Source organism: Strix uralensis, chromosome 1 (genome assembly GCF_047716275.1).
Source record: "Strix uralensis isolate ZFMK-TIS-50842 chromosome 1, bStrUra1, whole genome shotgun sequence".
NCBI classification, from domain to species: Eukaryota; Metazoa; Chordata; class Aves; order Strigiformes; family Strigidae; genus Strix; species Strix uralensis.
The window spans coordinates 18,719,071-18,741,704 of NC_133972.1; the positions used below are offsets into that span (position 1 = coordinate 18,719,071).

A 22,634-nucleotide genomic window follows, 5' to 3' on the forward strand; every position below is an offset into this window, starting at 1 on the left:
ACTATGACACAGTGCTTTCTGCCTCCAGTCTGATCAGATCCCTCAAGAATATTCTTGACTTTTTTTAAGCTTGCTACCTCACTCCATTAAGTAGGCATTCTGGTTTGATCCAAGACTGCCTTTATTCAGCATTATCCAGGAAGACAAGGATGTGATAAACAGTCACAGGATGATCACCACTGCTTGGCAGCTGGACAGAGTAGAAGTACTCCTGGGAAGCATGACTGTAACTGAAACTGTGTTTCCAAGCCTATGGTAGTTTGGAGGACTCTTCCAGAGCTTTTTTTATTTTTTTTTTTTTTTTTTTAAAAAGGCATTTTTATTTACTGAGGCTTTTCTTGCAGGATAAAGCAAAAAATAATGTTACTCATTCAGTGTTCACCCTAACCTTCACTCCTTCCAGTCTGTCTAGCCTCTCACAGCCTAGATGACCTTGGGGGAAGAGATTTATGTTGCCACTGTGTCAGCATGGAAGTTGTCTCCCATAGAGAAGGGTAAAGAGCTGCCAATGAAAGGAGATGCCCCTGCAGCAGCTTGTGGGGGCAGCTTCTTGTCCACCTCTCCAACGGGATTGTGCAGTCACAGCTGAGCCTTCCCAGATATATTTTCCAGATGATAGACTATTACAGTATAAAATAGTGTGTGTGAATGTTGTTTATTACTAATGCAAGAAGGCAAAGAATTTCCCTATGGAAAGAGGTTTTCAAAAGCAGCTGAATCCAGCCTCCTTGGTTTTGATTGTGAGGAAAAGGGGCAGTTGCATAACCTTGTAAGTGACTGGTACCAGCTGCCATCCCATATGTTATTAAATGGCCTAAAGTCCCTGTCTCTCCTTTCTCCTTCCCTCCAGTAAATCCACTCCTGGATTTAGGAGACTTCGGTTCTTGCTCCAACTGATGCTGAATGGCTCTGGGCACCTAAATCTTCTAGCACTTTTGAGAATCGGTATGAGTGAGAATTACCTCAGAACTCTCTGACCTGCTGTGCCAGGGTTTAGGGCAAAAAAAACCATAGTATTTTTTAACACACATCTGCAAAAAAATGTTGCAAAATAATAATTTTACCATATCTGTTACCTTGAAATTGAACCTGGTTTCTCCTACAATTTCTTTCTTGAGTTAATAACTCTCCATAAGTGTACTTGCCACTTTTGAGAGGAACCCTGTTAGAAGACCTAAACAAAAGCCTTCTGGAAATAGGAGGTATTACATTAATCAAACTGTACAGTATGCAGTCAACTGTTAGTTATAGACTAGTCAGGTACAGATAATGTCATCTGGACTCTGCAAAATTTCCAGGAAGTGGATAGTTTGTCTATTAAAATAGATAAAGTGGGGATGAACAGTTGAAAAGAGGTAGAAAAACATATAGTATGTGCAATACAGGTGTACTCTGTCAGTACGTCTTCTATTTTTAATAAGCATGACAAAAAGCATCCAATTAATAAAGCTCCACATTTGTAAAGTAGCTACAGAGTGCCACACATTACCCCTGCATTAAATTAATACTTTTGTTTGGTAATAAAGAGTTAAATATCCTGTAAAACAAATATTGAAAAGCAAATATGTAGTCTGTTTATCCTCTGGGAGGGCTTCCTCCTCTGAGATGAGGCAAGAATGTTATCAGTAAATTGGATAATCAGGAACAGCTTAGCAGAGAAAAGAGGGTGGAAATATATTTTAAATTCTAATTTGTCCTTGAACATCAAGCATGTTTCACATTTGTTACTAGATAATTTTCAAGCTCACTGTAATTTTAGGGAAATTGCTATTAATATGAAACTATGGTTAATCCTTAGTGAAGAGACTTTAAAGATGTTGACCAACATTTACTACCTAATTAGATGGAAAACAATAAAAATTTCCAGCATGTCTCTAATCAGTATTTTAATGTGATGTTAGCCAGGATGATTTTTGACCAAAAACTACCTTGAAAAACACCGAACACTCTACTCAGTAGTGGCCATTGCTCCTGAGATCAGCCCTAGTGAAGAACATAATGGTAAGCTTAAGGTTTGGATTTTGCTTCATCCCTAGGTCTTTAACAAGATTTCTTTTTTTATGTCCTGCTATGTACTTTTCCTGAGCTTATATGAGACATCGAGTGTTTTCAGATAAGCAAATTAAATGCATCTTCTTTGAAGCTGACCTTCTAGTAAAAACATTATTTTTCTACTTAGAGTCTTTGTCTACCAGAGTATCACTGTTATGTGGATAATTACATTGCCACATAGCTGACAAAAGCGTCATCTAGAAGGGAAATTATTAGGAGCTTCACCTTAGTATGAGTTGCAGAAGCCATAAAATGAGGCAATTAGCAGAAATGTTTTTGCAAGAAATAGAACATTGCCATTATGCAGAGTAAAATGCCTACCTACAGTTGCTTGTTGCTGTCTTTAATACAGAAGGATGTCTTGGAGAGCAATGATCCTTGTGGCTTACATGGAGCACTGCATGCTCTTTCTGCTTTGGTAGTATGAAGGCAAATAAATGAAATTTCAGCAATTATCTTCTCTAAACTGCCTAAATTTTAGTTTTCCGGGTATACACAATCTGTAACTTTTTTCTTTTTTGACATAAGTTTATCTTATATGCTGAAGGATGCTGCACACACATGGATCCATGGATCCCCTCCCTGACTTCTAACTCTGAAGACACACTCTGCAGTTAAAAAATGTGATTGCATTGTAGTTTCCTTTATAACTTGCAGGCAGTGATCTTGAAAATCTTGAAATATTTTGTTTAGGTGACGAGACTATTTCCTGCTTAATAGAAGGCTGAGAAGCAAGCAAGCAAGAAAAAAAAAAAAAAAAAAGGTGGCTATGTCTTTCCCCCACTCCCTGCAACAATTCCACTTTCCCAGCCAAGAGAGGAAATGGCATAACAGCTGGTATAATCCCTGAGCCAGTATGAACCATAACATCATAGTCAGTATGTTCTTGATTGCCTTTCTCAGCAATCACAAAAGAAAGACTATATATTTAATGCACAGGAAGATCCCTCCAAATGAGGACTGGGTGTATTGATGAGGGAACTTGTATTTGCAGTGCAAATATTGCCTGTTTTTCCAGTTGCACCTTTCAGAATGTAGCAAGCTTTCATATCTGAAGATCTGTGGCACATGAAACTCTCCAGATAGACTTTGTGCTGCCCCAGGTCTTTTTTTTATGAAGCATGGGGATGAATTTTTAACGTTGCTGGTTGCTTACAGAGCTCCATCATCAGTGGACTTGAAATGGGAGGCTGCTATGTGCAACCTCCTTTTGTTCCACCACTTCGCCTTCCTCTGTAAGCCCAGGCACAGCATACTGGCATCATCAGGGGTTCATCTGCACTTCTGTTTATGACTGCAAGGTGATGTCATCTGTCTTGCAGTGTTTGTTACAGCTGGCAAATGTGGAGAAGTTACACTAAGGTGCTTGGTCTGTTTTGCTAGATCTAGTCCCTCAACACAGCTGAGCGTGGAAGTTCATTTTCTATTAATAGCCTCTGGATGGGTGTCGTGGTTTAACCCCAGCCAGCAGCTAAGCACCACACAGCCACTCGCTCACTTCCCTGCAGTGGGACGGGGGAGAGAACTTGGAAGGGTAAAAGTGGGAAAACTCATGGGTTGAGATAAAAACAGTTTAATAATTGAAAAAAGAACAAAAAAACCTCCCAATAGTAATAATAACAACAAATTGTAGTGAAAAGAAAAATAACAGAGAGAAATAAAACCCAAGAAAGACAAATGATGCAAATGAAAACAGTTGCTTACTACCAACCAGACAATGCCCAGCTAATCCCCAAGCAGCGTCCCCCCCCAAACCTTCCCCCTAGTTTCATTGCTGAGCATGATGTCACATGGTATGGAATATCCCTTTGGGCAGTTGGGATCAGCTGTCCTGGCTGTGTTCCCTCCTAACTTCTTGTGCACCTCCAGCCTACTTGCTGGCAGGGTGGTGTGAGGAGCAGACAAGGCCCTGACTTTGTGTAAACACTGCTCAGCAACAGCTAAAACATCTCTGTATTATCAATGCTGTTTTCAGCACAAATCCAGAACATAGCCCCATACCAGCTATTGTGAAGAAAATTAAGTCTACCTCAGCCAGAACCAGCACTATGGGATAAACAGCCACTGAGTATGATGGGTCTCAAATGTCACCAGAAGGGAGGACAGAGGATCATTTCTCGTGGAGAACAGCAGATGAGCAACAGCCTCTGATGAGCAGTTGTTTTCCGTAACAAGCTGATGACACGCTCTGGCAGACTGAACTGATTAGTGGTGTTCTCCAAGGGCAACAAACTCTTTGTTAGCGGAAACAGAGATTTTTCTGAAGCGCAACAGAAAATTCAACAGTTCAGACGTTGATGGGGTTTGGGTGCGGATCTCACAGATGTTCTTTCAAAATGCCCCATCTGGAAATTGAGGTGGTCTCTTAACCAAAGAATCAAAAATTACGCTGAGTTCTTGTCAAGGGTAAGACAGCATAAATGCCAATGTGGAAAGGATCTGGATACCAGATTTTATTGAAGAATCAGTGACATTACTGCTTTTACCATACTTATACTTTCTTTCTCACACTCACTCCCTCCCTCCCTCCCCATCAGCATTTCATTCCCTAGGTCTCCCTTTCCCTGCAGGGAGGTCGCTGCTTACCTGGGAAGGTTGGGCAGAAAGTAGCGTTGGTTGAAAGTAGCTGTGATGTTGCTTGCAGTTACTGGTCTCAGACACCACTGCCCAAGGTTCCTGGGCATCCCCTGGCATTGATGTCATGGCTTCCTCATCTCCAGGATCCTCCCCCATTTCCCAGAACTCTCCCCAGGCCAGGATCTTCACCACCTTCTTTCTGGCAACCCATCTCTTGACACCAGTTCTTTCCAAGCTCACAGGTCCTCCAGTCTAAATAGTGTATTTGCATAAGAACAACACATGATCAGCCTCTTAACTAGTGGATCGGTCTCCTACCTCTTTATTAATTGGAGGATTATGATGCATCACTTTTGTTTAGTCAAAGTGTTTTGTTTAGTCCAAGCAGCCCATACTGGTTGCAGCTGGCAAGTAGCAGGCTCCTGTCTGAGAGTTCAGGGGTTCAGTTTCAGACTGATGCACATACAAACTGCTGCCTGTTGCTGATCACAATTTCAGCTATTTTTTACCTGTGACAGCTCCTAAATCTGAATATGTGTATTGACCCAGCTCTCTGTTAGTGAGATCCAGCTATGTGGCAGTACCTTCTGACACACTGATCTGCTTTTTTTCCCCCCTCCAAATCATGCCTTCAGTGAATTCTCACCAACAGCTCCTGTTGCACTGGAAATCATTTCACTAAAACCAAGGTTTTGCTACACTTTTGTTATAGGCTGTATCATTGTACAGGCCAGACATTTGTAGCTGCCAAGCCTATTGCTACCCCTATGGGTTTCCTTATCTCAATAGTGGTAACACAATTATGGTCAACGTTAATTAAGGCTTTTGGACAACAAATCACATAGTCATGCTGGTGCAAACCACATGTGTGGATGAGAAAGCTATGGCTTGAGTTGGCTTGGTTTGTTCCTACCCGTATCCAGGGTGAATTCAGATAATGAAAATACTTTCTAACCATGGACAGTTTATGAGTGATGCATTGAATTATTCCTGTTGATAGACAAAATCTTAGAAAGCAGATTTTTTGTAACTTTGGTTTAATGATATAAAGATATAGAAATAAAGTAAAATTTCAGCTTAATGTCAATTTTTCTCTTGTTCCCCAGATTGAGCCCCAGTCAGGGAATTTTTGCATTGCTGAGCTGCAGAAACTTCTGTACAATCATTTGGCAGAAGTTTTTCTTATTAGTTTAAACAATAATTGATGCCACTTGGAAGTCTACCTGTAGGTGTGCTTTAGGCCAGCACTGCTATATGTCGAGTACTAAATTCTCTCAGGTTGTAACAGTGAAGGCTGAGATTGCCTCTTTGAGCAAATGACAGTAGTAAATGAAAGTATTTTTCTTCCCAACTTGTGTGATTTCATTGAAATCAGTAACTATTTCTGGAAAAAAGAAATTTTAAAAAACTTGCACTTGGGTTGAAAGGTTTCATTTGAATGTTTTTCCACATTTACCATTTCATTTTTTGTTTTCAAAACTGCTGTGGAAAAGAAATTGAAATACTTTGTTATAAAATGTGATTATAAAATTCTGTAAAGAAGCCAGAGATTGTGACTAATTGTAAAAATAACTCCCCTGAAAACTGATCCCACTAAACTGATATAACTGCCCAATTACTTATGGTGGTGCCCTGAATCATCTCTAGTCTGAGCAAATCATGCTGTCGCTTACACCTGTAGCTTCTGATGAAGTCCTCCTTACCCACGCGTGATCCAAAGGAAGAAATTACTTTGGAGCAGAAGCCTGCGTGTGGCCAGATCCTGACCATGCACTAGATTTTAGGTAGAGCCACTTGTAGTTATCTTAAGCTGCTTCGCTTTCCAGCTCCATCACTAGCTACTATGAAATGGACAGAAGAGGGAGGGAGAGGAATTGTGGCCTCGGGAAGTCAGACATCAGCATTTCATGTGCAAGACCCATTGCTGCAGGCGCTGCCAGTCAGTCTGTGCTAACAAAGACCAGGAACAACAAGAGGTTGAGCTGATGAGGGAGCGTTTTTACTACAGGAGCAAAGAGCCAAAAACCTCAGTAAGTTTGAAACAGAAGGCCAGAGAGAAACTGGCTATTTACATACCAGGGGTTTTTTTTTTAACTACACCTTTTATAGTCCTAATTGATTGTCCTAATCTTCTGACACATAGCTCTGTAAACAAGAGGCAATGTTAAAAATCCATTAGCAGACCAGAGAGAATATTAAATCCCTTTGCTGAGGGCAGACTGTTCTTTTGTTCTGTAACTTTTCCCACATTTTCAGCAAGCCTACAGGCCTGATCTTCATTTTGCAGCATAGTTTTTGTTCAGATATTGTTCTTCTGTTTTCTAGCTCCTCTATAATGGTACAACATCCTTGAAAGATCAAGGTTTCAGTACATACAAGTGGCCCTACAAAATTCAACTGCTTTTTCAAAGCATCTCAAAACACACACACAAAAAGGCTGTAGCTGGATGGCTTTTCATTTCAACACATGTAAGAACACAGGTACAAATAACCTGAGCCTGCCAACATGGAGATCCTGTTTGAAATCTGGCTTTCATCATCTTCGTCTCAAGAAGAGTCACTGAACACACTATGTTTATTAATATTACTGAGACTAAGATCAGTCACTGATCTCTGCTTGTTCTCCTTTGGGACACCACACCAGGGTTAATTTCTCCATATTTGTTTGTCCTGTTCAGCTCTGGTACCATCATCATCTCTGGAGCAGTTCAGCATCAGGTCCCATAGGCAAGTCTACGCCTATGTTCTTTGAGCTATTTTCCTTCTCAGCAGAGCAACCGTGCAAAGATCTACAAGCACAGGCTCAGCAGTCTAGAACATTGTCTAGAAAAGTAGGTATTGGGATATCAGTGTATGTTTAGAGCAAAGAACATTAGAAATGCTTTACTGTGTTTGGTTTTTAGAGGACTGAGACTTTCGGTAATAGCTGTTAGTTTATTTATCATGGCGTTCCAGCATCTTAATTAACATTTAGATGATCAAAAACATTTGATGATATTTTAAGTAGTATGGAGGTGGATATTTCCTTTCAGGGACAGACATTTATAGCAAAGCTACTGAATATGTGAAAAGTGCATTGCAAAAAAACCTCTTGTGGCCAAATTTTTCAGCACACAGCAGTGAGTTTCATCCTCTTCTGATCACCAGACATCAAGAATGAGAATCACTTTTGCACCAAAAGACAGGAAAGGCCTATCTGCATTTTAAGTAAGTCTCATTGGTCCTGAACTACAGCATAAAAAGTCTGGCAGCATTGGCAGTTCTTTGTCAAGCAGTTACAGAGCTGATTTGCAAGAGGAATAAAGGCATTTACTCTTGCTGATATGTGGTTTAAAACTATGAAGTTAGAAAGGACTTTATTTTAGTAGGGATATTTTTCTTCTTTGTAACAGCCTTAAGAAAAACCTGCCTATTACTACTGCCTCAGTTTTTTCTCAGCATGTTGTTTCTAAAGAAAACTATGTCACTAGGAAGTCAGTTCTAATTTTATGCACTGTTTTGTAGCCTGCCTACATGCAAAGCAACTTTTCTTGCTATTTAAACGTTGGACATTGTTATGGGGAAATTGGGTGGGGTAGGCACTCAGACAGACCCACACCTCTCAGTGACATATAATCTAAAATTTATTAATTTGTCAAGACAGGTACCATGGTTGGATATCAAGTCCTACTATGCAGAACACAAACATCCAAGTCCCAGCTTCTCCACACCCCGTTGGTTTAGACTGACACAAGGTGGACTTAGGGGAACGGGACACTCCAACCAGTCAAGGTGTCAGGTCCAGACCTGGCAGCTTGGTCCCAAATGGAGGGGATCTTCCTCTAGCTCCCACAAATACCAGCACAAAAAAAAACCCTACTAAAGAGTGAAACTTTTGAAGTCAATTCCATGCTACCATTATTCAGGAAAAACTGCCTAAATAAGATTTTTGCCTAACATTTTGAACTTTTTCATCCTAGACATCTGTTATTCATGCATAGAGTGCCTTTGCCACAGTATTCAAATGAGTGTAGACTGTCTAGTCAGGTCAAAAGAGAAGGGTAGCTGTAAAGTGCAATTTAATCTCTTTAAAAAAGGAAAATTGATCCTTTTGAATCATCAAAATGACAATGCCAAGAGCTGCCATAATACATTTATCTGTGGTCAGTTAGGAACAATACACAGCAGACCACAAAATTATTACGTCCTCTTTTTATTACTTTTTTGAACAGGCCATTCAGTCCTGTATTTAGCAGTGGAAAATGCAATGGGAGGATTGCTAATAGTACTGATTATTTTATGTGAGGTGAATATTTGTCTATTGGTCCACGTACCTGGCAACTGTGCATCCAGCAACTTGAATTATTGGTCAGTCATCAGGTATCAATGACTTCCAGCCATTTAGGGTGGCTGGGGACATCTGGTCATCAGGCTTTGATCTATGACTCACCTGATGACCAGCTGAGAATGTGCGCCTCTGTCCTCTCTGCAATGGCAGTGAGGCAAGCAGTGGGGTCCCAGAATCAGTTAAAAAAAAGAAGCAAGAGGGTGCCAGGTATTAGGGCAGAGTAAGGGGGCAATTCCTGAGGTGGCGAGAAGCACCCGAGGAGTCTGAAGGCCAAGGAAGGGCAAACAAAGGGATGCCCAGCTCATCTTTACAAACCTAATGATTTGGGGGAATTAAGCTCAAGATTTTTAACTTTAAAGGTGTGGATGTCCTGCATAGAAAATGCTGTTCTCTGATCTACCCACAGCTCTTGACTGAGGCAGAGCAGGGAAAGGAGGACAAGTGCTTGTCCAGCAGCAGCTAGCCTCAGGGGCAGGAAGTAGCCGTAGAGGAATTTTTAAAAATAGTCTCCCTTTCAGCGTCAGAGCTTTTACACAAAAACAATTAAATAAAAATGAAGAAGGGGGCAGGAGAGGAGGTTGCACAAAGGCTTAGAGATGACTGCAGGGGCACCAGTGCCATTTCAGAGACTTTTCTTTCTCCTTCTAAGGTGACATCCTAAACCCTTCACTGCTACAATACTGGCCTGGCTTGTTTAAAGTTCTCCATTTCCCATAAATTCTGGCATGGAGACAGCTTTCTGGTGACAATTGCAAATGTACTTGGGGAGAGAGGGGCAAGGCACACATTATTTTTATCAGCCTCCCACAGCAGAAGTTGAAGATCTATGGAAAATATGTAATTTTAAATGTATTTATTTATGAAAGTTTTAAATCAAAACAATTTCTGACTGGCACGTTCCTCTCAGCTGGAATGATGAAAAATAGTAGTTGGGTCTTAGCTGGATTAGCTGGAGGTGACAGTCTCTCTGTGTCTCTTTTCTTTCTTCTTTCTCTCTTTTATAGACCTGAATCTTTTTATCGTCTCTTTTTTTTTTCACTCTAGCATAAGTGCCTAATATAGTTATCTTTATACAGTCAACATAATGTCATGTTGTTACCAACAGTTGCAGTTTTCTTTCAATTTTCTCCAGGCTGTTGGGCTCATTCTTCCTCTGTATCTATTAATCTTATGTTGAGTTTTGAAACAACAGGCAAAAAGCATTAACCAACAATGCTGCGGCCATGGCTGTGTTGACCAAGAGGATGATAAAGGTTTCCTTTGCATGTGTGTGCAAAGGACACTCTCATTTGCATTCCTTAGGATAAATGTCACTTTCTTGAAATGCAGAGTAGTAACTAAATTACTTTTATAGGAGAGACAGACATAAAGACTTGGAATAAAGTTCTGCCCTGTCTCTTCTGTCTCTGCCTTCAAATCTTTTCTTTCACCTATATTAAGATGTTCTGTTTCCATTTAGGCTTCCTCTAAAAAAGGCTTAGATTCACAAAAGTGACGCAGTGTGTCCTTTAGTTAGTATTTAAAGTCAGATTATCAGAACAGTTTAAGATTCAATTTTCCATGGCTGTTCTGAAAAACCTAGCCACTGGTTTAGATATTCAAATGGCAGCTGACCCAGTCATAGAGTATTTCTAGCAAGGCATTATTAAACATGACCTGCTTCTCAAAACAACGCATCCTTCCAGTGTTGGGTGTCTGGATGCATTAGCTGGTATCTGAAGAAAATGACTGTGGCAGAACCTCAGCTATCCTGACATGAAATTTCCTCATTTGCTTCCAGTGAAACATTGTTTCTTTTGTCAGTTTTGGCTTTTTCATTTGCAAAAGGAATATCAGCCTTTACAGACTGTGAGATAATTAATAGATACATTAATACATAGGACACAGAGGACATATGTGCAAATGTGTGTGTGTTTTTTTCCTACATGAATTTCACGACTGCATTAACAGTTATGTTTATGAGCACCACGAGTCAGCTAACCATGCCAGTATTTTCCATTCTAAACCCCTAGTTTTAGCAGCTTGCAATTTTTGCAACCTAAACACCAGCATCTGGGCCAAGTAGTGCCATATTAGTGACACCTCTGACGGTTTTACCCATTAATCCCTCAAATGAGAGCCATCCCATCCAAATTTTGGCAAATGTGCTCGTATTGCAAGGCATAAAAAGAAAAGACTGATCCCATAGAAAAGCCCATGAGGCTATTAATCACCTTGTATTTGGAATTAGGCTACTGTGATACTCAAGAAGTGATGCTTAAGAACACACACTGAACAATGAAAATAAAAAAGAAGTATTGAATGGAGGTGCCCATTCATTGAATGCTGTCCAACCTGTTCAGTGAATGAAGTAGTGCACCTTGAATAAAAATAATGACTACCACATCCCTAGATTGCAATCAAAAAGTGACTGAGCCAAACCTTTGTTCTGGCATGCTCAATTTGATTAAGTAACCTTAGGGTTTCTGGAGAAGAGGGTGGGAGGAATGATTACTTTTTGAAGGTAATATCAAAAAGTCTATCAAAGCTGTTAGTCTACTACCCCTCTGAACAAAAAACAGGAAAAAAAAAAAAAGTAGTTAGGGTACTCCAAGTTTAGCTTAATTGCTAAGCCTCTATTTCTATTTCTGATACACCACCAATTGAAATGATTCCAGGTGGACTAAGACATTTCAGTAAGTACTTTATACCAGCAGCTTCCAGCTGTGCATTAAGGTTGTCATAGGGGAATATCTGCTAATGGGAATAAATGGTAGGCTGCAATCAGGCTGTCACCTATTAAGGGGGGCAGGAAGCAAACAAGAGAGTGATGGTCAGGCTTGCAGGTCATCAGAGTATGTTCAGCAGAAGTCCCTGAGGAGAGTGTTTTACTATTCCAGACTTCACTACTTCTGCAGGAACACTGCCCCTTCCAGACATTGCTGTGGCTATCTCAAATGTGAACTCTCTGCTTACTCTTCCCCTTCCCCATGCTTCAGTCTACAGAAAGATTAACCCAGCGGGAATAAGCCCACCACAGAGAGTCTTTCAAATTCAAACGAGACCTAGTGTCCTCCAGCAGATAAGTAAAATGATACAAGTTGCCCTAATATAGTCTTCCCCATTGTGGTGGTGGTATTATTATTATTACTATTGTTATTATCATCATCATTTTTTACTTTTAGTCATTAATACCACTTATTCTCTACTATTTCATGTATGTTCAGACCAAATGCTCTCTGGGAGAACTTACTGACAAATAATATTTCAATGCATTGCTATATCCTGTGCCACTACTTTAGGCATAATGAAATACTTCTTATACCAGCATGACTGTAGGACTCTCACCGTACTCAATTAGTTTTACATAACTTGTCTTCAAGTTCCATGTTTTGCCTGCTTTTTCCTCATTTCCAACTACCGCAATGCCTTCCAAAACCAGCCCCATTCAGGCAACTGCAAAGTCAACAACTTGTTTACATGGGAGGCTAAAAACTGATGCAAAGGTGCAAACCCTAGTCTCATTTACACCTATACCAATTGTGGATCTGTTTTTCTCCATAATGTGAGCTGTGGCTGTGCCTCAGTTCTGCATCTTAGGAACTTTTGGGTCAGATACATTGCCAATATGTAATTGTCTAATCTCTGGCATACAGTTTTGAAATAGCTTAGCCATGATTCTCTGAAGAGGTTTGATTTAGTGTGATGGAGATCAGAAACTGAAGAAGAAAGAATTATCCTGGGGAAAAAAGAAAAATGTGTCTTGTAGAAATGTCATTTTCAGAGCTTGAGATATGGTAGTTGAGTGTAAATACAGAATAAAGGCTTCTTTAAGCTCTTTTGTTATTCCTCAGTAGGAGGCAGGGAGATACATGTAAATTATTTCCAAGCTGTCTAGTCCCACAGTAAACCAAGTAGTTAGAAATGACAATGAATTAAAGATTGAAGTTTTTACTAGTTACAGAGAATTTCATTTTGATTTACAAAGACTTCTTGTAGACTCAAGTGTGTGACTGAAATAGTTTTTCTCTCTTTGAAGCCACTACTTACTTACCCATGGGTAACAAATGACACTCAGTAATAGAAATATAGTGTTGCTCTTTTGTAATTTATTGTCTTACTCATTTTCACATGACCACAGTTCTGAAGAAGCTGGATTTTGATTTTTGAAAGTAGCACAGATACTTCACATTCATTTTGCATGTCATTTGGATGTGCAGTTATATTGACAGATGTGTATCTTCTGTGATCACATGGTTATAAGAAGGACCAATATCCACCTTGTAATGTTAACACTAAAATGTCTGCAAGAACGTAACACAGCTAGCACTGACTGCCTTTTCAGCTGAATCTCAGGAGTAACTTGATAAAGCAGGTAAGAGTTATGCCAGTACAGACCAGAGTGAGAGAACTAGACCCTAAGTATGTGTTGTATAGGCAAAGTATGATGTCATTTTCCTTTTTTTCATTCCACCCTATAAATATAAAAAAAAAAAAAATGTGGAGGAAGTCCTGCTTTCTCACTGTGCCGGTTGTTGACCATCAGGAAGAGTGATTCAGCATTTCATCATCAGTAATAAAAGCTCAAAGCCATAGAAGTCAATATCAGTTTGAGCATGTGTTATTGAAAAGAAACTATAACTGAAAAAATCCTCACAGCCCAGTAATCCAAGTGCAACCACACAGGAAAAAAACAAAAACAAAAACAAACAGGGATGTGTCCTAGTAAATCCTGTGTTTACTAGAACAAAAGACCCCAGGAATGAGGCTAGATGTCTGCACATACCCGAGCAGTGAAGCGCGGTGCGTTGGCTCAGCCGAGAGGGGCCAGGCAGGCAACAAGCGGAGAGCAGGCACTAACCACACTCCATGGGAGTCCCCAGGGTGCACCCCACACTCAACCCCATTCACTCCCCATCTCTCCAGCAGTCTCAGAAGGCAGGCAGCGAGAATGCTGGTTCCCTGTCCTACAAGAATTGTACAAGTGAAATGTCTGAGCCTGGCTCATTTCAACCACCCCCAAGTGCCTCCAGCCTGCCTTTATTTGGTTTGAAAGTGGCCACTTCAGGGAACTCTTCCCCTGAAATTGGTCCTGTCAAGGCTCGGGTTTTGTCACTGACTTGATGAGCCCTTCCCTGAAGTGCTTCTTTCAGACATAGCATTTCACTAAATGAAGTCAGCAGCATGTATATGGTGTTGACTACTCAAATAACCAAGAGCTACATGAGTGTTTTCAGATGCAGGATCCTTCTGACTAATATTCCTATCATGTCTGACTAATGAGGGCCGGTTAAAATGTCAAGAGTTTTGGGGGGTTTTTTTACTACCTTGTTTCTTACTCACTTTCACAGTAGATGATAATGAACTGACATGTTGTTTACTCATTCCATTTATACAGTCCTGTGGGGATAAAAGAGTTGCTGCAGCTTAACTGCTTCTGCATAGTTTAGGAAGTCTTATGAATAAGAGTGACTGTTTCTGCCTGGAAGCAATCAGACTTGGCTCTGTCATTTAAGAGTAGGTCCACATTGAAGATAATGCAGAACTACTGTTGCGCAAGTGGGAGAAGTCTGCTTCTGTAAGACAAAATTTCTCCTGGAGCTCCCCTACTTGCGGCGCTGAACTTTTCCACTGCTAGTGAAGGAGAGCAAGGTCAGAGCCATGGCATCCTCACTGCCCCACTCAGGGATGTGCACGGAGCTCTTCCTGCAGCCTCTGAGCACTGGCCCAGGGAGGTGAGAGCAGGAGTCCCTGGCACATGGGTGGGCAATGGTAAGGGAGCTGGCTTAGCCCTCTCACACACCCCTGGAGCTACCTCTCACCCCAAAAACCTGGCCCTCCACTGATGGCCTGGCTCTCCACGGCAGCTCCAGAGCCTGGGTGCTCCTTCAGTGGCTCCCTCAGCCATGTACAGCTCTCATGCCAAGCCCTGTCAAAGTAGCAAAGGGATTTTGCTTGATGCTCATGACGTAAACATCACTGATAAGACTATCATACAGCAGAACATAATCCAATATATATCTAAAGGCAGCAGTAGCCTAGGAAAGAGCATGAGGGAGAAATGCCTAAAATAGAGAGACTGTAAAGAAAACGTATGTTTGAATGTGTATAAAAAACAGTAAGCAAGGTGAAGAATGATGTCAATATTTACTCTACTGCAACTGACCTCCCCATCAGTTCTTTCAGGTCATTCATTAAATGCATGGAAACTATTGATTTTGTCTAATTAAATAATTTCCATGAATTTCACAGGGACAAACGCTAAGCACGGACTGCGCTGTAAGGCTTGTAAGATGAGCATCCACCACAAGTGTGCAGACAGTATTGGACAACAGCGTTGCATGGGCAAGCTGGTAAGTGAGCAGTTCAGGGCACATGCAGCACATGCAGTGGGAGGCACCAGTTTGTGCTGGAGCCACTCATTTTGTGTTCCTGACCCCCTGGCTGGCATTTAGCTGGTGCATTAACAGAACTGATACCAGGTCACTTTACAGAGGTGAGAAAAGTAAAGGCAGGTAGTGCCCTATTATCAATCCGGGCAACTGCTACTACTCAAAAACCTGAACAAAAATTAAACACAAATCTGCTTTGTGGATGTGAAAATACAGTTACATAACCCAAATTTAGCTAAATAATAGAATTAATTCCCTTGATTTAAATTGTGTTTGCTGGAGTGTAAATCTCTCAAGGAATGTTATAAATTAGTCAAAATATTTCAATGGAGTTTAACAAATGAAAAATCCTTCAAATTATATTTTATTGGTTTTTTCCACTGTTAGGGCTTGAAGAAAAACTGTAATTCATCTTAAAAAGAAAACCAAAGGATATTTCACAGTGAGACAATACAGAGTTTCAAGCAGTCTCTCAGTAGGAGAGGCTGGGAGGAGACCTGCCCCTGTATGAACACAGCACCTTAGTGCCTGGGTCACCTGAGCAGAAGATTCTCATAATTGGCAAAGGCAGGAAACTGTGTTTGAGATTATTCTATCTCAACTTGATGACTTTTATGGGAATATGGTTCTTTTGGTTACTTTTGGAAAAAGAACTTGGAAAAATGACCATTTGGAATATGAAAACTGAATACATATATTCATGTTTCAGATGTTCTCAGATTTCTTGCAACCTGAAGGCACCTGAGACAAATATGAGCTAAAACCAAACAGTTTCACTGTTGTTAAATGATGAAAAAATGCAAACATTGACTTCAAAAGGTCTAGAAAACCCACCTTTCACTGGAAAGATCTTTTCTCTCCAAGAGTATTTAGTGAAAGCTATAGTTGTTTATACACCTGAGGCAAATCTTTATGCATTTAAACCATTAATCATAACCCTAGTGTGAGACATTCTGGTTTAGGAAGTTGGCCTGTGAAGAGTTGAATGACCTCATTGCAAGCCCTGGACAAGCCAAATATTAAATCACGTGTATTGTTTCACTCATTTCTTGATTCCAGCCTCAGCGTTTGTGGTCACTAGTTTACAAAAGCAGAAAAGTAGAGGCTAAATTTACAGCAGGAAGTCGTTCAGCAAAGTCATGTGAGTTTTATGAGCTCGTGTTGTGTCTCAATCTAGTTTGGGGGCAAACCAAGGCTGGAGAATATGGAATTTATTCCTCTAAGAAACCAAATTTATCAATCCCCTCATTCCTTCTCAATCTGTACTGCAGCTCATTCGCAAAAGAACTAGTTGTCTACCATTTTTTGATGTTTACTGATAGGATATGGAAAATATGCACATCTCCATGAGGCTTTTCCACTTCTCACTGTAACTGGAAGTTCTCACAGCCTGCAAAGAGTAGAAATCTGAGAGACCATTTGTGAGTCTCTAATACCTTAAAGGCCATTTCCAAAGACTTAGATGTTAACCCCTTCATTTCAGGTACTCAGCCTTTGCCTGAGGTATTTGATAGCTGAGATAGTAAATAGGGAGGTAACAGGAAATGTTTAACCTTCTAAGAATGGTTTTTAGAGTGGTATAGGGCACTGTTATTTGCCATATTGTGATATTCTTTAATAGCTTGAGTTGTTATAGTGCATTTCTCTAAAAATTGACATTGAGGGGACATCTGGTGACAACACAAGACAAAAAAGCAGTGGAAGTTGCACTCAGCCAGCAGCAAACCTTAGAAAAACATCTAAAAAGGCTTTAAATTCCTTGGGTTTCACAAGTGCATACATGGGAACGTGAGGATTTGGAGGTAGGGTGGGGAAGCACAGTCACATGTTTAGCAAATGCAAAACAATGCAAATTCACATTACATAAGAAGAAAGGGAGAGGGAAACTTCCCAGAATCTCTAACGATTCAGCACTTCTGCTGCAATTAATTAGTGCTGCTTTTGTGTAAGACAAAAGAAAAAAGGGAGCTGAAAATGAGCCCCTCCTTCCACATAAGTATGGGAAATTGTTTTTTCCAGAAGAAAAATCAAGTAAATCCCTGATCTCTAAACACTACCGTGACTCAACAACAGGAGTCAAATTTCCAGCCTCCCCACACTGCTATGCCATTAGCCAAAGAGCTGAGGTTATTTCTACTATGTGGCAGCAATGCCCTTCACTTGTTTTTGCTTTCTCTCCTTCCAGCCAAAGGGATTTCGACGGTACTACAGCTCACCACTACTCATTCACGAACAGTTTGGCTGCATCAAGGAAGTGATGCCTATTGGTAGGTTTTGATTGCTTTTCTGTTCAGTCTCCCTTTGGCAGTGCTCTGCAACAGCAGCGGCAGACTTCCAGCCATGGTATTTACCCTCAGCAGCCTTCCAGCTCCTTTCGGTGACTGGATGTCCTTCTGCCATCTCAGGAAAGGACCACTTCAAAGATACAAAGCTGGAAGAGGAGAGGGTGTGTTTATTGTGTGTTACACTCAAACCCCTGTACATGTAACCTCTTAGCAATTACCCTGGTTGTAATAATAACTACCTGAGATCAAGGTAGGAACTTAAAAAGGAAGAAATGCTGGAATATTGAGGTGAAGATCTGAGCTGGGAGGAACCAGATAAAAGACACAGAGATCAAAACAGCGGGAGGCGTTCAAACCACTGGTCTGTCTTTTGAGGGATGTTGCTATGTTCCTGTTCTTTTTCATCCACATTTCTTCCTTTCCTCATATTTTTCCTTATTGACCATGTCTACACATTGTCTGAGTATTTAAAAGAGCAGATTTTGCTCACTGTAATACCAAATTTCCAAAAAGAAAAATTTTGAAATGGAGGAGTTGATTCTGGAAAATATTTCTCCCCACCAGTACTCTGACCAAGCAAGCCTGGCAGTATCAAAAATGGAAGCCAAAACTAGGCAGCCAGTTTAACATGACTTGTCTGAGGACATTTACTTTATTGCAGAAAAAAAAAAAAAAAAAAAAGTTAATTACATGGATTTCATCTAAGTTTCTCTTTCTAAAAATACATCCATAATTTTTGTCAGAAGTAATAGAAACATTTCGAACAAACTCTGGCTAAAAAATGAGGTGTGCTTTGCTCTCATCAAAATTCAAAATTCTATGTATTTTCTCAGTACTTTGGCCAAAATTTCCCTCCTCCTACACAGTGCTACAAATGTACTGTATTCTACGTGCCTACTGCCTTGTACTGCAAGGGAGGCTGAGGTCTAATAATGCAGTATATAGAAGAAGATTTGAAATTAATTTGCTCATGCCAATTGAATTCATCCATTTCTCTGCCATGGGAGATGACTTTTGGGGCCAGCTATGAGGAAGAGTGGGAGTGAGAATTGAATGGACATACACCAGTGGGGGTGGTGGCCTTTCTGGCTACCCCTAGACTGAGCTGAGCAACCTGGACCACATTCCCAACAGCAGGTGCTTACTCACACCTGCCTCCAGACCCCATAAGGCCTCACAGTGGGGATGTTGGTACTTTCAAGGCAGCTCCAGGCCATCCTTTTATCCATGTTAACCAACTAGGAGCACTGTGAGGGTAGATGGATAAAGGTGATGGTCCACCCATACCACAAGGATGCTCAGGCACAGTCTAGGGTTTTTCCCTTCCAGCATCTACTGTTGAGAGCAATCCAAGAGGTCAGTAGTAGGAACAGGCAGCAAACATGGATTAAAGCCTCCTGGTACTTTGTCTGCCTTAACGCAGTGTAGGCAGTATCAGCAGTGATTAGAAAAGGAGGATGAAAGAGAGACAAGACATTGGCTGGGACCTGAAGAGCTTGTATGATGAAGGATGATCTTTATGAGATCAGAGAGGCAGCAGAAAATCACTAGCAAAAGTCAATTCCACTAAGTTCATCAAACACTTTTTATCAGGATAGTGTCTCAACTTGTGTCTGAGCATACACCCCAATATGTTGGTAGAGACCGGTGTTTCTTCCAAGTGGAGCAGGAACATGACCAGAAATATCTTCAAGGGATTGATGCATGTTTTGCTCCTTCTGTTGCAGCCTGTGGAAATAAGGTTGACCCTGTGTATGAAACTCTCCGCTTTGGGACTTCCTTAGCCCAGAAGACCAAAAAGGGCAGTTCTGGAAGTGGGTCTGACTCTCCCAACAGAAACTCTGTAAGTATCCCGCATCTTTCTTCCATTTTCTTTCTGGAGGAACAACAGGAGTTTGTATCAGAGTTTACAAAACTTGTATTTCAAACTGTAAAAAAAATTTATCTCACTCTCAGCTTCCAAAATGAGACCAGAAATTACATTATTTTTGCAAACTCAGGTTTTAAGTATCTTTTAGATGACTCTTGAGAAAAATACAAATTAAATGAATAATCTTCTTGTATTCTTTTGATTTTACATATCTGTGTAAAAGTGGAACACAGATATGTAACTGTCATGCTGGAGTACATGCATACTGTCTGGTGGTGGTGGTGGGCATTTACCCTTCATAAGAAGTGATAGCAATGGGCTGGAGTCCTCAGAGCCTAGATTTAAAAATACAAGCTCCACAGTACAAGCCCAGACAAAATAAAGCTACTGGTACTGCAACAAGGCAACGGACTGGCACCTCCACCCCTGTAGACTCAGGGGTGTAGACTCAGGAGGGAGGCATCACAGATTTGAGCTCCTCTCTCCAAAACCCAAATACAGGCAGGTGTACTCAGCTTGTTGTATCCGGACAGGGAGATTTTAACCTTCATCCTAATCTTTGTCAATCACTCTTTCCTGTCATAAAAGTCACTTTTTTCAGGACCGTGGCAGAAGAGCTGGAGAATGAGGACAAGGGAAACGATAGTTCCCTTAACCCTGCCCTTTTTAAATCCATACCTAGTTCAACATTAACAATTACCAATTTTTTCCTTACGGAAATGGTTGTTTCAACAGTATTGGGAGCCACAACATCAGGAGCTCATTCATGGTGTTGAAAGAATGCTTCATACCCACTCACCTCTCATAAACAGGCACTTAAACCTACATTTGAGGCTCTCTTTTTCCCAAGAGATCCTCCCCACTCACCCCCCCCAACGCCTGAAAAAAAAAAAAAAAAAAAAATCATGCCTGAATACACTGGAGGCTAAAACTGATTGTCATGTCTGAAAATCAGACCCACATTTTCTGACAATCTCTCCTGCGCTCACCTCAGAATAAAAATCACCAGGCACAGAGACATAATGAGGCTTGGTCTCCAGGCCTCAGAGCAAATACTTACATGTTTAATTTAGAGTTGTGCTAATATCTGTTTATGTTTGGTACAACATTTCCCTGGCGCTTAAATGTATGCTCACTCACATGGCTGAACTGTAACCTCAGGTGGTATAGGTGGCCTCTAAACAGATGTCCATTTGTGTCAGATGGGAAAGAAGACAGACAAATTTAAACAAGAACTAAGTGAAATCTGCAAGGGAGTGATTAAAGGACATGTCCTCTATCCACCCTTGTTTGTGCCTTAAAAGGAAATTTCCATTCTTTTTTAAAACCCAGAGTGACTCTACCACCTGTCGCATTGTGATTACAGTTCTTTCTTTCAATGATTTAATTTACTTTGAAACAGAAGTTCTACAAATGTAATTATTGCTTTCTAAATCAATAAAGCGTTCTGTTGAATTATGAATGACAACGCAAGCATAGAAATCTCAAATGCTGTGTCAGCTTGCCCTAGGGAACTGATCATAACTAGGTGGGGTGTGGGTGTAGAACGAGGAATGTAAGTTCATTATGGGAATTTCTCCAGGGTATTGAGGCTGAGAGAAGATATAACATGTGTCAGCATACAGAAAATAGGAAACATTAGAGAACTGAATAAACAGACATGTGAAACCAACAACTTCTGTCAGTGCAAGTCTGTGAATTGAGACAAGGATAACAACCAGGGGCAGACACAACCCTGATCCAAATGATGGGGCCATGGAGCTTTATGACTATGATGTGTGACCCAAGAGCAGGCACTGACCGGTGACCAGAACAGGGACGTGACACAGCCCTTAGAGCCCAGGTAAAAACGCACCAGAGCATGTGCACTAGCAGCACATGCGCAATTAATAACGCATAGCGACTAAGATCTTTCCCTAGAGGTCCTCAGTTCTGTGCTACTCTGCTGCTTTTAACAGCAGAAACAGCATTGCAGCCGTGAGGCTCACAGCAGCACAGAAACTTTGTGGCTAGACTGTGCCCCAGCCCTGGGAGCCGGGGAGTGCTTCAAGGTTCTACCATGTCTCCAAACCAGGGACACCAGGGACATACCTGGTGTCCTACCTCATAGGTGGTGTCCAAGCTGTCAAAGGATTAGCTCTGAGTCAGAGGAGGTGCTGCTCCTGCTGAAGGTAGTTAAAAGCAAAGCGACTAGCCTAGGAGCCATGCCTTGCCTCTACAGCCATGAAGCTTCCAGGACTGCAGTTCATGTCTCTGTGGAGAGTAGAGATAACTGTCTTGCTCTGAACTAGCCAAGGTATTTTTAACATGACTGAGCAGTGTGGACGCACCCACTGTGATTTTTCAGCCCGGATTCTGCATTTCCCATAAAAGAAAGTGGCCATATGCTTCAGATTTACTACCTACTGCTTCCTTCAAAAATCTGCTTCTGCAACCCACATTTATAAAGAAAGTCACTTGAGGTGATATAAATGTGACTCCAGTTCTTGTTAGTTTCTCGTGGATCAGCTCCTCTCAAAAGCAGCTTTGTACCTCTATCATCTCTATTAGACCATTTATCATATAGCTGTTGACTGAAAAATTGTTAAAGGTAACTGAGGTTACTTCAGGAGGTTTTGGATGAGGTATATACTGAAGAGACAGTCACTGCACATCCCATATGCAGTAGTACCCAACAAAATATGAAGTTAATCAGCAATTATGAAGCTAGTCTGTGAAGACTGAGGAACATCCATAGCAATGAGCTGAAAAATAGCTTACTATTTCAACAAAGACAGTCTTTCCGTTCTCCACCCAGCAACTAGAAATCCCTAGATATGCTCTACACTGACTCCGTGTTAGCATTGCTATTGCAGTGCCTTCTCATCCAGGGGTGACCCATTTGTGCAAGATGTAAGACAGGCGTGACCTGCTGCAAAAGGCCTGACTCTAAAAACAAGGCAGTAAAGTAGAAGACTCTTAAAATAGCAAGGGAAACGAGATAACCACAAGATACCTGTGGCATAAATCTACTTTTAACCTCTTTGTTCATTAGTATCCTTGGATGGAGAAATAGCTGGGAAAGTACTAGATAGGGGAAATAAAATTGTCAAAGTACTTTCTAAAAAAAGCTTTGTTGTCAGCACTAGTAAAAGGAAAAAACATATAAAAAT

The 22,634-nt window shown here is 40.9% G+C and overlaps 1 protein-coding gene across 1 annotated transcript in view; it reads left to right on the top strand.

The window, feature by feature from the left end:
• Window positions 1-22,634, top strand: part of STAC (SH3 and cysteine rich domain) — a 76,868-nt gene that overhangs the window by 30,530 nt on the left and 23,704 nt on the right. Inside the window, exons 3-5 of the mRNA XM_074891331.1 lie at window positions 15,188-15,288; window positions 17,513-17,594; window positions 19,340-19,455. Of these exons, the coding sequence (XP_074747432.1) occupies window positions 15,188-15,288; window positions 17,513-17,594; window positions 19,340-19,455 (299 nt within the window). The remainder of the gene's footprint in view (window positions 1-15,187; window positions 15,289-17,512; window positions 17,595-19,339; window positions 19,456-22,634) is intronic.